Genomic DNA, 14287 nt, shown 5'->3' with positions numbered 1-14287 from the left:
TTTGTCCCAAGGTCAAGGTCACAAGGTCAAAAACTTAGAAAAATGCGAATTTTGACGTAAAAATCATACGACCGCCCAAACTTTGGGTGCGAGGATGACAATATTTTTATCCATAATCTTGAAGTCATTCCCCACCTAAAGTCTTCAAACCATTTTTCTCTATCTCGAACACCTTGCCCGTGGCGCCCCCTTCAAGTTTGTTTTTACGCTGATTTCATCAAAATATGGTTAATCCGAGGAGTGCGAAATGCCATATAGCCTATATGATGTTATATTGTTCCTGGAATGTTCCGGAGGAAGTTTTGCACCAAAGGTCATAATCCTTGACCTTTGACCTTTAAAGGCCACAAAGGTCAAAGTTGTGGGAATCGAACCGAGTTTTTGACCTTCTTCGACGAACTAACTCCAATAAGCTAAAGCACGTATCCTGTTTCCTTATTTTAATGTCTACAACATTGTTTTGTGACCTTTAAAGATTATGCAAAGGTCAAAATTTGAAAGTTGTTGAATGAAATTGGGTTTACGACTTTTTGCAGTGAATAACCCGTCACTCATACCACATCATGTTGATCATTTTTATAACTTGGTCAAAAATTATCACATTGTCTCATCCTTGACTTCTGAAACAATCTACATCGTCAAATACCGCTCGTGAACCAGCGTCGTCTTCAGACTTGTTTACTTTATTATGCATTTAGTTTAATCCATATAACCGTCTGTCTATTTACGTTTAATCCATTGAACACCATCTTTACCTGCTATTCTTTGCTCTTGATGTCTTGTATAATTGTGTTTGTGTGAGACTCAGAATACTTTTGATCCATGTTCCGATGCTTTTTTTTGTAGATCCGGGAACAAAACAAGCAAGATGTAAAAACCGCCGGACCAAAGTCGCACCTCCTTGCTGGCATCGTCATTGAGAATAAACCGGCAGCGAAGGTACGATGTTGTGCTAAAGACCAGATGTTAGGAAGTCATACAATGGGACAACTGTGGTTATAATACTTGGACCATCCCATCTTCTCCCTTCTGCTTCCGTAACCCAACCCTACAAGGAGGAAATTGAGCCAGAAGGTCCAAGCCCTCCAAATCCATTTGGGGACCTTAGTGAAAAGGATCTCGAGGCGTATCATCGGGAAGTGCAAAGAAAACAAGGAATCGTAGATGGTGAGTTGAGAGTCTTTGAAGAGGAGGGAAGTGGAGTGTATGGATAGAATGGTGGTGGGAAATGAAGAATGACACGAAAACCAAACATTGAATTGCATCATTGTACTTTTTAGATGACAATGGCATTATAACACAGTGTAAAAATCGGAACAATACACTATCCTACCAAAGGTCAGAAGAACACCCCCTCTTCAGTTGTGTGACATACCCATCTGTGAATCGGATTTGCCTACCCGTGAATACAATCAACGTACACGACATAAATAGTTGGGGTACATTCTCATTTCTCATTTTCAAAGCATTATGCTCCATAATAGGAGTTCGAAAACTTTAACGAGGAATGATAATTGACTGTCATAGAATGCGTACCTCAATCAGAATTATTTTACCCAGCCCACTTATCACGAAATCCACTGTGAAGAACATTATCGACAAGTCAGAACACCAGCTGCACAAAAGCTATGTCACCCTATGTGGAGCATTGAGCCGGGGCCTCCAAATGTAGAAGCCATGGTAACTCAGGGTTTTATGGAGTGGTAAGTCAACTTCGGCCAAGCTCAAGAACAAACGCAACATATTATCTGAAATGGCCCAGCTCACCAATGAAAATGTATGTTTGTAACTGAGACAGATGAATACAAATACTGTGTGCCTACAAAGTACTTTCATTGCTGCTGATTGTTCCATCCAACTTTTTAACATTTCCATGGCTACTAACTTCATCTCCCCCATCTTTGCTCCCATAACCTTCTCACCCAATTTCAGGCATAATCGAAGTAGATGCATCTTCACCCCCAACCTCTGCTTCCCACCCTGGCAGTCCTATCAGTCAGGGTAGGCCAAGACACTTTTGCCTGTGGTTACAGTTTGTTGAAGCGCTGGTGTCTCTCAAGTGTGATTTTTTTTTTTTCATGCCTTGTCTCCACTGGCAGATTCTGAGTTGGTTAGATCAAAAACTCCATGTTTCAATTTAGCAGAAGCCTCAACCAGATTTATCCGGTAGGCTAGATGAGTGAGTTTGATTTGATCAGAATCGTTTAATATGCAATTCTGGTGAATGGAGACACAACAAATCTGACCTGGACCGGTTTTGAACTCGCTGGTGGAGACCAGGCATCAATTAGACTAACATCGTTTTGTTTTAAGTGTAAATTGTGCTGTGCACACCTAGAGTGCTCTCAGATTGAATCTGGATGCCAAATTCCTGAGGATACAAAACACGTATGACTTTCGCAACAGACAACACTGCACGACTGACAACCAACAAAATTCTTTGGTATGTTGCAGCAGTAACTACAGACAAAATTGATTGATCTTAGGGGGGCAGTTTAATGAAGGAGGGTGGGTTTTTTTTTACATTTTAGGGGTTGATAACCCTAAAGGCAGGGACAATGACGCCACAAAGTGTCATTTTGTGGAAGCAGCACAACAGGGCAGAAGCTATTGCTGGTTGTAACAATCTGCTTCTTCTTTAAAAGGCACAAGCGAATATTGTCCCAGCAATTGGGGGATTCTGGCTTGACTTCCCTCTGAAGTACGGCACGATCCATGATGCACCACAGTGTCTACGAAGCACTAGGGTGAAAGTTTATAGTCTGGTTGGTAATGGAACCAAGACGCCATTAACTCAAAGGCAAAGGATGTTATATCTGAGCTATCTCATCAGCTCATCATTATTTATTAACTCCACAATAATAGAGATATAATATTAATCTCAACACAGGATTGTATATATCTGCCTTAATATTCCTGTAAACCTTTTCCATTTCTACAATGTCTATAATCAGTCTCTTCTTCCTCACTGCCTTGACATCACAATTGCACAGACACCCAGGAAACGGACATGATGGTGTGTTTTATCAACTGCTCGTAGCTCCATATAACATAAGCCAGTACAGTACAATACAGTACAGTACAGTATATCTCTTGTATAACTCTGCCCATGCCCAAAATGGCCTGATGACTGGTAGATTGGTTGCTGGTCAGCTATGATCGATCCACTGGTGGAACGACCAACCGACGACTGTAACAGAACAACTAACCATCTTAAATTATCATTGCGATTGTCGGTAGTTACGTTGACGGTCTGCCAACCAGACCAGTTAAAATTTAGTGACAGTTTTCCATGTCTTGTACCCCATGTTGATGTCGCCAGTCATTGTTTTCGTTGTCTACAAGGGTCTATAAAATCTTAAAGGTCCATAATATTTGTCTTGGGTGTCCGTTTAAATTTCAGCGTCAATTTGTTGCATTCTTTAGGTGAATAATCTGCTTTGTAGGATCTGGTAATGGTGTCGTCGTCATGATGAAGCACAATGTAATGGGCTACACTGAAGCATCGTTTTGGCCTTGCATACCAATGCCATGGCGTGATGCGAGTACATTTTCCTTGCGTGAATGTGTATTTGATACTGGGATAAAAAGAATATATTTATGTAAGGTCGGTCTTTTAGCTTAACAAGACACATCAGTGATTGGAGTGCGTAAGGCACGGTTATGTTTTCCTGTAATAGCGCATCTATTTGCCTTTCTCACTGTACAAGCACACCGACATTCTATCTATAAACTGTGGAGCATGGAGACGACATTTTTTCAACATCTTGATCATCGAGTCGCAAGGTGATCTCCTCTTTCAGTGGCATGTACGTGCACACGTATGTCAAAGTGAATGTTGTCGTGTAATTACATCACTGAGATTTATTGAATTACATAATTACATAGTGGGTTTCCGCATCTTTTCTTTGATGCTACGACGGTAGCAGGTTGGGTTGCTGGGAGGAGGATTAACATGAAATCTTCTTCTTCTCCTTCTTCTTTGGTATGCACCACATGGCTGTGCAGAGGAAGAGGGAGGTGCTGCTGATGCAACGCTCCCTGTAGGATAGAGTAGGAATTTGTAATCTGGTCAGAATGCTGGCGATACCTTGCCGACTCTCTGCAAAAGACAACATGGGATCTTTAACATCCACCAACAAATGCTGGCAGATGAGATGCCCAGGTTAATGGCCATTTGAGAGTTGGCACACATACCGATGCTTCACCCTGCCTGTGAAAAACCAGGGTGATAGTTTGTTGCTGGGCCAAGATTCAAACCCAGGCTAAACTGCTCAGAGGTGAGAGTGCGTACCACGAGGCTGTCCTGCCAGCCTAATATAAATTTAGTTGTAAAATAGATTTTGAATTTTTCTCACATATTTTGACAATAAATACATTTTTTGCATGTGTACACATCTTCTATCTCCCTTCTTCAAAAGTAATATGCTTATTCTGTTTTAACTGTCTGTCTTTCCGATTATTTTCTCCTGAAATACTCGACCAAGGACCATAAACCCATTTCATTACGAAGGTCTTTGTGCATTAATTTTCATTACAAAGGTCATTACAAACAGAGTTTCAGTTGTATATTATTTTTTTTCCATTACGTATGTTTTTTAAAATCTATCATTCCGCATACTTATCTGCACTTTTACTGAAAAATCACAAGATGACGGAATTTTGTAAGATTGTGAATTAATCTTCCTTTTAATTATCCCGCCCCTCCTGGAGGGAGGGAGCGGGATATTGTAATCGTCCGGTTTGTTTGTCTGTTTGTTTGTCTGTCTGTCTGTCTGTCTGTTAGCAACTTTACGGCAAAACGGCTTTAGCAAACACTATCAAATTGTATCCACAGGTGGGCAATGAACCTTGGACGACCCCATTAACTTTTGGGTCCAATTGGATCAAAGGTCAAGGTCACTAAAAGATCAAAATCGTTTTTCGCTCATAACTTCGTCAAAAATGATCTGTTTACTTCAAACTAAGCTTATAGTGAACCTTATTCTATTTGTCACTTATAATCCTAACCATTCCTATAGTGAAAAATCCATATTTGTGAAGATCGGTAGGGTCCGAAGTTTTGGGGGTCATGGTCATCGGTCAAAATTACAAATTTTCCATTAAAATTAAAACATGGTTACGAAAATACAACTTTACGGGAAAACGGCTGGCTCAAACACTGTCAAATTGTATCCACAGGTGGGTAATGAACCTTGGACGACCCCATTAATTTTTGGGTCCAATTAGGTCAAAGGTCAAGGTCAGGTCACGAAAAGGTCAAAATCTTTTTCATTCATAACTTCATCAAAAATGGTTTAATTGACTTCAAACTAAGACTAAAATATTCCTTATTATATTCCTTATAATCAACATTCAGGTTGAGGATATATCAAATTTACATTTCATCCCCAAAATAACTTTATGCCTTAAATGGGTGGATTTGTTATGCCTGGCACCACTTGTTTACTTTTAACATTGTTCTTAATGGGAACAAATGTTGTTAAGGCCTAAGTCACATTTGCTCTACGGCGAGGATACGGCGGCCGTATGCCCTCTGAATTGACAGAAACGTGCGGCGGCCCCAGAGTTTCTGCGGTGGCCTCAGGGTGGCCCTACGCCGTTTGGCTATCTTTTACAGGCCGTAGGGGTCGCCGTGAAATTATAATGTGGAGTTATAACTTTTTTCATTTCTACGTTCGCCGTAGCAATTCGACAAGCCGAAAAAAAAAAAATGGTAAAAAAATAAATAAATAAAAAATTAACCCATTCGTTACCGTCTGTCTGGCCGCACGTTCGCCTGCGGTCACCTTGCGGGCACCTTGAGGCTGCCTTGCGTCTTCCTTGAAAATTCTATGGCCACCACAGGGCCCCCTTAAGGTCACCGTGCGACATCAAATCAAAGACCGTACGGCAACCCCACGTTTTCGGTCTCCACAATTTCTAAATACGCCGTGCAGCTCCCCAAAAAATAAAAACATATGTGACTGCTACATTGTGTGACCGTGGAAATACTGTGGCCGCCATATAATTGCTATTGGCCGTAGATTTTGGACACCCCACGGCCGTCGCGGCAAATGTGACTTCGGCCTAAGAACGGAATGAAAGGGGAGGGGAGGACAGAGAGTCTAAGTCGGGTGGGGGGAGAGGGTTTGGAGGGGGATTAAGGCTTTGGGGGCAGGGATTGAGGACTTGAGGTATGGGTGGGGGTGGTGGGGGAAGTTGACTTGAAGAAGAAAGGAGAGAGGAAAGAGAGTTTGGATGGAGGGGACAGAGTGGGGAGAGGGGGTTGAGACTTTGGGTGTGGAGGGGTTTGAAGATTTGTAGTCGGGAGAGGGTTGAAGACTTGGGATTGGTTTTGGGGGGGGGGGGGGTTGAGGACTTGGGGTTTGGGTGGAGGTGGTGGAGGAAGTTGACTTGAAGAAGAAAGGAGGGAGGACAGAGAATTGAGATGGAGGGGACAGAGTAGGGAGAGATGGTTGAGACTGGGTGGGGAGGGGTTTTAAGACTTGTAGTCAGGAGGGGTTTGAAGATTTGAAGTGGGGAGAGGGTTGAGGACTTGGGATTGGTTTTGAAGGGGGAGTTGAGGACTTGGGGCAGGGTTGAGGACTTGATACATTTTACATTACGTGGAATTCTATACCGGGCGTAGTGGAGTGCGCCTGTAATCTGGCTACTCAGGCTTGGGTTGGAGGATCTCTTGAGGACGGGAACTCTGTGCTGGGCCGCGCTATGAGAGGGTGTAGGGCAGCCCGGAATCATGGCGAAACCCAATCCTTATCCCTGTGTCGTAAGAGGCGACCAGGGTTGTGTCAGGAAGGGCATGCGGCGTAAAACCTATGCCAAATCATTATGCGGATCAGAACGGATGATCTGCTGTGGCGACCCCTAACGGGAGCAGCCGAAAGAAGAAGAAGACATTAGGTGGAATTCTGTGGGTCCCTGCAAGAACAGAATAATTTGCTTGTATTCTTATTAACCTCCGCCATCGAAGATCGGAGGTTACTGTTTTCACCCCTTTCTGTTTGTTACTTTCGAAATCTAAAGATTTCGTAAGTATATTGATCAGTTCCGTTTCTGTTTGTTTGTTTGTTTGTTATTTACGGAATCGAAAGATTTCGTAAGTATATTGATGCCTTCCGTTTCTGTTTGTTACTTACGAAATCTAAAGATTTCGAAAGTATATTGATGCCTTCCGTTTCTGTTTGTTTGTTTGTTTGTTTGTTTGTAGGCACGATAACTCGAGAACGGAAGAAGCTACCAATGTCAAATTACACCACGTGATTCTGGAGGGTGGTGGCGAGCGCTGATTAGATTTTGGTCAAAATCGGTCAAAGGTCAAGGTCACAGTGAGGTCAAACATAATTCCGTAACTTCATGTGGAGAAATGGAGTATTTTTGCTTCGCTCGATGTTACGAGTTCATTTTAACTTCGATTTTAATTTTGTCTTCGGTTTTTGCGATCGCTTCGGACGCTTAAAACTCGGTTGTCGAAATTCTGGTAAAAATCGGATGTTTTGGAGACGTTTTAAGATTGTATAAAAAATATTTCACTCGACGCGTCACGGGTTATCCCATGATGCAGTGCGCTCGAGCAGACGCGTCGTTGAGTCACGTTAAGGTATAAAATAATTGCGTGGAGAAATGGAGATTTTTGCTTCGGTCGACGTTACGATTTTTGATGGTTTGATACAGAATCATCGCAGAAACTTCTGGTTTGCGTCGCTACCTTCTCTAGAGAGAGCTTTTATTAGACAAGGTCAGCGGTCAAGTTGACGATTTCGAAAGTACTAGTCAATGACTGCTTGTTTGTTTGTTTGTGTGTTTGTGTGTTTGTTTCTTTGTGTGTTTGTTTGTTTGTTTGTAGGCACGATAACTCGAGAACGGAAGAAGCTACCAATGTCAAATTACACCACGTGATTCAGGAGGGTGGTGGCTAGCGCTGATTAGATTTTGGTCAAGGTCACAGTGAGGTCAAACATCCAAAACATTCAATTTTTGATGGTTTGGTACAGAATCATCGTAGAAACTTCTGGTTTGCGTCGCTACCTTCTCGAGAGACAGCTTTTATTAGACAAGGTCAGAGGTCAAGTTGACGTTTTCGTAAGTACCAGTCTATGACTGCTTGCTTGTTTGTTTGTTTGTTTGTAGGCACGATAACTCGAGAACGGAAGGAGCTACCAATGTCAAATTACACCACGTGATTCAGGACGGTGGTGGCTAGCGCTGATTAGATTTTGGTCAAAATTGGTCAAAGCTCAAGGTCACAGTGAGGTCAAATATTCGATTTTTGATGGTTTGGTACAGATAACTCGAGAACAGAAGAAGCTACCAATGTCAAATTACACCTCGTGATTCAGGAGGGTGATGGCTCATGCTGATTAGATTTTGGTCAAAATCGGTCAAAGGTCAAGGTCACAGTGAGGTCAAACATCCAAAAAATGATAACTCGAGAACGGAAGAAGCTACCAATGTAAAATTACACCACGTGATTCAGGAGGGTGGTGGCTAGCGCTGATTAGATTTTGATCAAAATCGGTCAAAGGTCAAGGTCACAGTGAGGTCAAACATCCAAAAAATGATAACTCGAGAATGGAAGAAGCGACCAATGTAAAATTACACCACGTGATTCAGGAGGGTGATGGCTCATCCTGATTAGATTTTGGTCAAAATCGGTCAAAGGTCAAGGTCACAGTTTGGTCAAATATTCGATTTTTGATGGTTTGGTACAGATAACTCGAGAACGGAAGAAGCTACCAATGTCAAATTACACCACGTGATTCAGGAAGGTGATGGCTAGTCCTGATTAGATTTTGGTCAAAATCGGTCAAAGGTCAAGGTCACATTGAGGTCAAACATCCAAACAATTATAACTCGAACAGAAGAAGCTACCAATGTCAAATTACACCACGTGATTCAGGAGGGTGATGGCTAGCGCTGATTAGATTTGGGTCAAAATCGGTCAAAGGTCAAGGTCACAGTGAGGTCAAACATCCAAAACATTCTATTTTTGATGGTTTGGTACAGAATCATCGTAGAAACTTCTGGTTTGCTTCGCTACCTTCTCTCGAGACAGCTTTTATTAGACAAGGTCAGAGGTCAAGTTGACGATTTCGTAAGTACCAGTCGATGACTGCTTGGTTGTTTGTTTGTTTGTAGGCATGATAACTCAAGAACGGAAGAAGCTACCAATGTCAAATTACACCACGTGATTCAGAAGGGTGATGGCAAGTGCTGCTTAGATTTTGGTCAAAATCGGTCAAAGGTCAAGGTCACAGTGAGGTCAAAAAGCCAATTTTTGATGGTTTGGTACAGATAACTCGAGAACGGAAGAAGCTACCAATGTCAAATTACACCACGTGATTCAGGAGGATGATGGCTCGTGCTGATTATATTTTGGTTAAAATCGGTCAAAGGTCAAGGTCACAGTGAGGTCAAACATCCAAAAAAGATAACTCGAGAACGGAAGAAGCGACCAATGTCAAATTACACCACGTGATTCAGGAGGGTGATGGCTCGTGCTGATTATATTTTGGTCAAATCGGTCAAAGGTCAAGGTCACAGTGAGGTCAAACATCCAAAAAATGATTACTCGAGAACGGAAGAAACGAGCAATGTCAAATTACACCACGTGATTCAAGAGGGTGGTGGCTAGCACCGATTAGATTTTGGTCAAAATCGGTCAAAGGTCAAGGTCACGGTGAGTTCAAACATCCAAAACATTCGATTTTTGATGGTTTGGTGCAGAATCATCTTATAAACTTCTAGTTTGCGTCGCTACCTTCTCTCGAGACAGCTTTTATTAGACAAGGTCAGAGGTCAAGTTGACAATTTCGTAAGTACCAGTCTATGACTGCTTGCTTGTTTGTTTGTTTGTTTGTAGGCACGATAACTCGAGAACGGAAGGAGCTACCAATGTCAAATTGCACCACGTGATTCAGGAAGGTGATGGCTAGCGCTGATTAGATTTTGGTCAAAATCGGTCAAAGGTCAAGGTCACAGTGAGGTAAAACATAATTCCGTAACTTCATGTGGAGAAATGGAGTATTTTTGCTTCGCTCAACGTTACGATTTCGTTTTAACTTCGATTTTAATTTTGTCTTCGGTTTTTGCGATCGCTTCGGACGCTTAAAACTCGGTTGTCGAAATTCTGGTAAAAATCAGATGTTTTGGAGACGTTTTAAGATTGTATAAAAAAATTTCACTCAATGCGTCACAGGTCGTCCCATGATGCAGTGCGCTCGAGCAGACGCATCGTTGACCCACGTATAGGTTTTGCGTGTGCGCGCTGACGGTGTTTTCGATAAAGATGGTGTTTAAAAGTCATTTTTTATCCCAATAATGGTTATCGTCGCATGCCTGACTCGCTAAGCCGTCGGATTATGTAAAGATTGTTGGTGGATGGCCGAATATTACGGTTTTGTGACTTTGATAAAATAATTGCGTGGAGAAATGGAGATTTTTCTTCAGTCGACGTTACGATTTTTGATGGTTTGGTACAGAATCATCGTAGAAACTTCTGGTTTGCGTCGCTACCTTCTCTAGAGACAGCTTTTATTAGACAAGGTCAGAGGTCAAGTTGACGATTTCGTAAGTACCAGTCTATGACTGCTTGTTTGTTTGTTTGTTTGTGAACAGTATTACGGAAAAACTACTTGACGGATTTCGACGAAACTTGGTGGGGGGATTAGGTATGGTCCAAGGATCATGCAATTAGATTTTGGACTTGATCCAAAATCCAATATGGCCGCTATGTCGGCCATTTTGAAAAAAATATTATAATTTTTTTTTTTGCATTTCTACATGTTTTAGTGATTTCCAACCCCCCCCCCCCCAAAAAAAAAAATTGTTAGAGAAAAAAAATTGCAACTTTTTTTCAACAAAATTTCAATTTTTTTTGCATTTCTACATGTTATAAGTGATTTCCAACAAAAAACATGCCAAAATTATAATTGTGGCTGATTTTGGAACTTCAGGTGGATATACCCACGTAAATCAATTTCTGTCTCAAGGAATCTAGTTATGACGAATGAATTGAGTATGTAAATGTTAAAAGTAAAAGCGAAAGTTGCAAACTATAACTCTGTGAGCACTGTTGACGTCAAATTGAATGAATAGTATATCAGGTTCACTTGAATGACCCAGCAGTATTGGCGGCGGAGGATTTGCACTCTACCGAGTGCTCGCCCTCTAGTTCGACTTGTTTTTATTCGCGTCTCAGTGGCCTTTTTGTATACCTTGCATCTGCTTTTTGATCTGTAAATATGAGCTTTGATTTGCAAAATATAAATGTTTTCTCAATTTTTTTTTACATTTACAGGTGAAGGCTTGCCTGAGCATATTGGGGAGACAATGAATGGGGGTGACGGGGAAAAACAAGATGACAAGCGCATCAGCCAGCTAACCACAAGCACAACGGACAGCGGAGATGGGGAAGGGAAAGTTGTTGCAGGTTCAGGGGGGGATGTGGAAGAAGTGGTTGATGGTGTACCCCTCTCGCCAGATGGGTCTCCATCCAAATCTGGGAAGAAAAAGAAGAAATTTAGTTCCCTGTCTTTTCTCAAACGCAAAAAGGAGAAATCTGAGGCCTAGTCAGTAACCTTAAACAGGTCAGGCAGGTTTCAAGCTTGTCATTTTGGCCTCAGTGAGTTTCATTTTTCTCTTCAACCTTGTGGATTCGGCCTGGTCAGGTTGATTTGGGCCTCATTAGTTAGGTTTGAGGCCTAGTGATTTGGGCTGTGGTTCAGTTATTTTGGCTTGGGCCAAAACTTTTGCTTCATTTACATATGCAAGTCTTGCCATGATGAGCTGCTTGCCACAGCATTAGCATGCAAACCTGAAATTGTGTTTCCTCATATTGACAGCATTGTTCCTTTCGATTATGTCATTTTTCAGTCTGACATATGATGCCTCTAGAAGTGGATCTTCTGCATATGCTGGACATCAAACATAATGTGATGACACTGTGATGTAAACGTGACGTTCAAAATGATGCTCAAGCCCACCGTGATTGAATTCAAAGTTTTATCGAAAAATCTTAAAGTTGTATTTTGTCTTTTTTAAGCACAGCCTGGCACTCATAACCCGCTTGGAAAGTGCACACACTGAAGCAACCTCTGAGCTCTTGGCACAACTTGCATGTGGAAACGTAGCATGAGTTGGTGACATCACTTTGCCCAATGGAGGAATTGATGAGGCCCAACAAGGAGATGGTGGGATGGGACAGGGACAAACATTTTTCATTTGAAGGAAAATTGTCATTTCATATACAAGAAGCCTTGGTTCACCTGATATGGTCAAATCTACAACTGTGATAATATAACACCTGACTTCATCATTCAGGCATATAATGATTTTTTTTTTAACAATAATAATGATAACCATAATTGGTATTATTATTATTATGATTAACATTTGAAGGGGAACTAAAATGTGAAGTATTTTGCTTATTGTATCACAGTTAAGCTTATGTCAAGAGGGTTTCGTTATTTTTAAAAGCATTTCTTTAAAACTATTTTGTGCCTGCCAGTTTTGGTATTTTTCTTGATGGCTAAAGTAATAATGGTGGTGGTGGTGGTGGTGGTGGTGCTGTGGCTTTTTTGTACTTTTTTCTTCTTTTTATATCGCACAAGTGCCAGCCTGAGTGCGATCCAACCGGTAAGCTGTTACTCATTTTGGACTCCAAGGACGGCCGACGGGACCTCCAATAGAATGCTGGAGGGTCTCGAGTTTCCCACTAACCCCATAATGTGAGGCAAATCTTTTACCATGCAATTTGTACCGATTCGACGGAGTTTCTTTTTTGTTTACTTTCGGAGAAACAACGCAAAACTCTTAACTGGAAACTTGCGATTCGTACTTTGTCAAGACGCGTGATTATGTAACTGGAAACTTCATGGGGAATCCCAAAGAGCCTGCTAACTCACCTTGCGTATGCTGAATCAGCAGACTCATCAGGTCAATTCCTTGAAACATTCCTATTGTTAGATACTCAGACATATTCAGCTCACTTTTACAAGTTGCACCTCAAACCTGGCAGGATTCTTACTGAACGATCAATCGTTTTTGCACCTATTCTTGAGGTTTGGGACCTTTGTTCCATTGAGCTCCAAAACAAAAAAATGTGCCGGGTTCTAATGCTGACTTTGTCACCAGTTTGAAGTAAAACAATCAAACTGGAAGTAAATTACTTTGCGTATACATATATATAAAATACTTTTTGCTAATGCCACCAACTTGTCATGAACTGCTCCGTCATAACCAGAAACCAATAGCACGCCACACTTTACAACAGGGCAAACCTGTGGTGCGGCTTAGTTCTCTATGTACTTGAGTAGCTTTTGGTGTTTTCATTTTTAAACTTAGCCTCACTCAGTTTAATCCTTCCCATCTAACCGTCTGGGTTCTTTTGAAGGAAAGTGGGGTCAGGGGTTGGGATTTGCTAGAGGCATGTAACAAGTTTTAAGATTGCAGCCTCCATGCTTATTGTGACCCGAACCAACATCCTCACCAAAATAGGTTTGAGGAATGCAACTGGAAATGAAGGAATGATTTATTAAACTGCATGCTTCCTGCCGAAGAACTGGAAAATATATAGAATTGTGCACATGATGTTTGTTTTGTTTTGAAGGAAGTTTATTATTATTTTTTTTGTTTAACTATAATTGTTCGCACATAGTGCTCTGGGGTTCTTCATGAGCAAAGTGCGTCATCGAAAGTGAAATGGAGGAAAGGTGTAGGGCGCATTTCTACAGCCCTCGAAGGCTTTTTAACATCTGACTGCACAACTGGGCGAGTGCGTGGGAGGAAAAGTGTGCACGTGGTGAATACAGCTGTCCCCACTGTGTGCCACTAACGTGCTGCCTTTCCCGCTCCTCCTCGATGCCATATGATCTGTATCACTGTGGCATCTGTTGCTTAATAAATGTACACATCGCGGGCTGCACAACCCACATTTATCTTTATCTTTATCTTTACTCTTTGGTATTGCCTGGTCACCGTACAAAAACTTTTTGCCTTTTGAATATAGGCTTCCCATACATTAGAGATGCAAGTTGGCCAATCACATGCAGAGATGTATGAGCATATTTTTTTAAGAGGGGATTTGTTTATTTACTTCAAAAGTAGGGTGGAATATTTGACCCTTCTCCCCATGTGACATGTGTAACCCTTCCCCTCGCCTCATTCCTTTCTCTTCCCAACCTCATTCCCCTTTTCTAGCTCCTCCCACATTCCTTTACCCTTCCATTTCATTCTGATTCTCCCTCTCCTTTTCCTTTCCTTTTTCTCAAATTTGCAACACTCGTCC

The 14287-nt window shown here is 41.7% G+C and overlaps 1 protein-coding gene across 5 annotated transcripts in view; it reads left to right on the top strand.

Annotated features, from left to right (window-relative positions):
• LOC147032314 (gamma-adducin-like) overlaps nt 1–13931 on the top strand; it is a 74240-nt gene extending 60309 nt beyond the window's left edge. For 4 of the 5 annotated variants that reach the window (XM_085869805.1, XM_085869804.1, XM_085869803.1 and 1 more), the window contains exons 12-15: nt 847–939; nt 1056–1167; nt 1933–2001; nt 11300–13931. In XM_085869805.1, the coding sequence (XP_085725931.1) occupies nt 847–939; nt 1056–1167; nt 1933–2001; nt 11300–11571 (546 nt within the window). In that variant the 3' untranslated portion in view covers nt 11572–13931. The remainder of the gene's footprint in view (nt 1–846; nt 940–1055; nt 1168–1932; nt 2002–11299) is intronic. The other variant, XM_085869807.1, reaches the window with a different exon arrangement.
• Nucleotides 13932–14287: the final 356 nt, after the last annotated feature.

Source organism: Eptatretus burgeri, chromosome 2 (genome assembly GCF_056783735.1).
Source record: "Eptatretus burgeri isolate ZD-2024b chromosome 2, Ebu_testis_v1, whole genome shotgun sequence".
Taxonomy (NCBI): Eukaryota; Metazoa; Chordata; class Myxini; order Myxiniformes; family Myxinidae; genus Eptatretus; species Eptatretus burgeri.
This window is presented reverse-complemented; position numbering and strand designations above follow the sequence as displayed.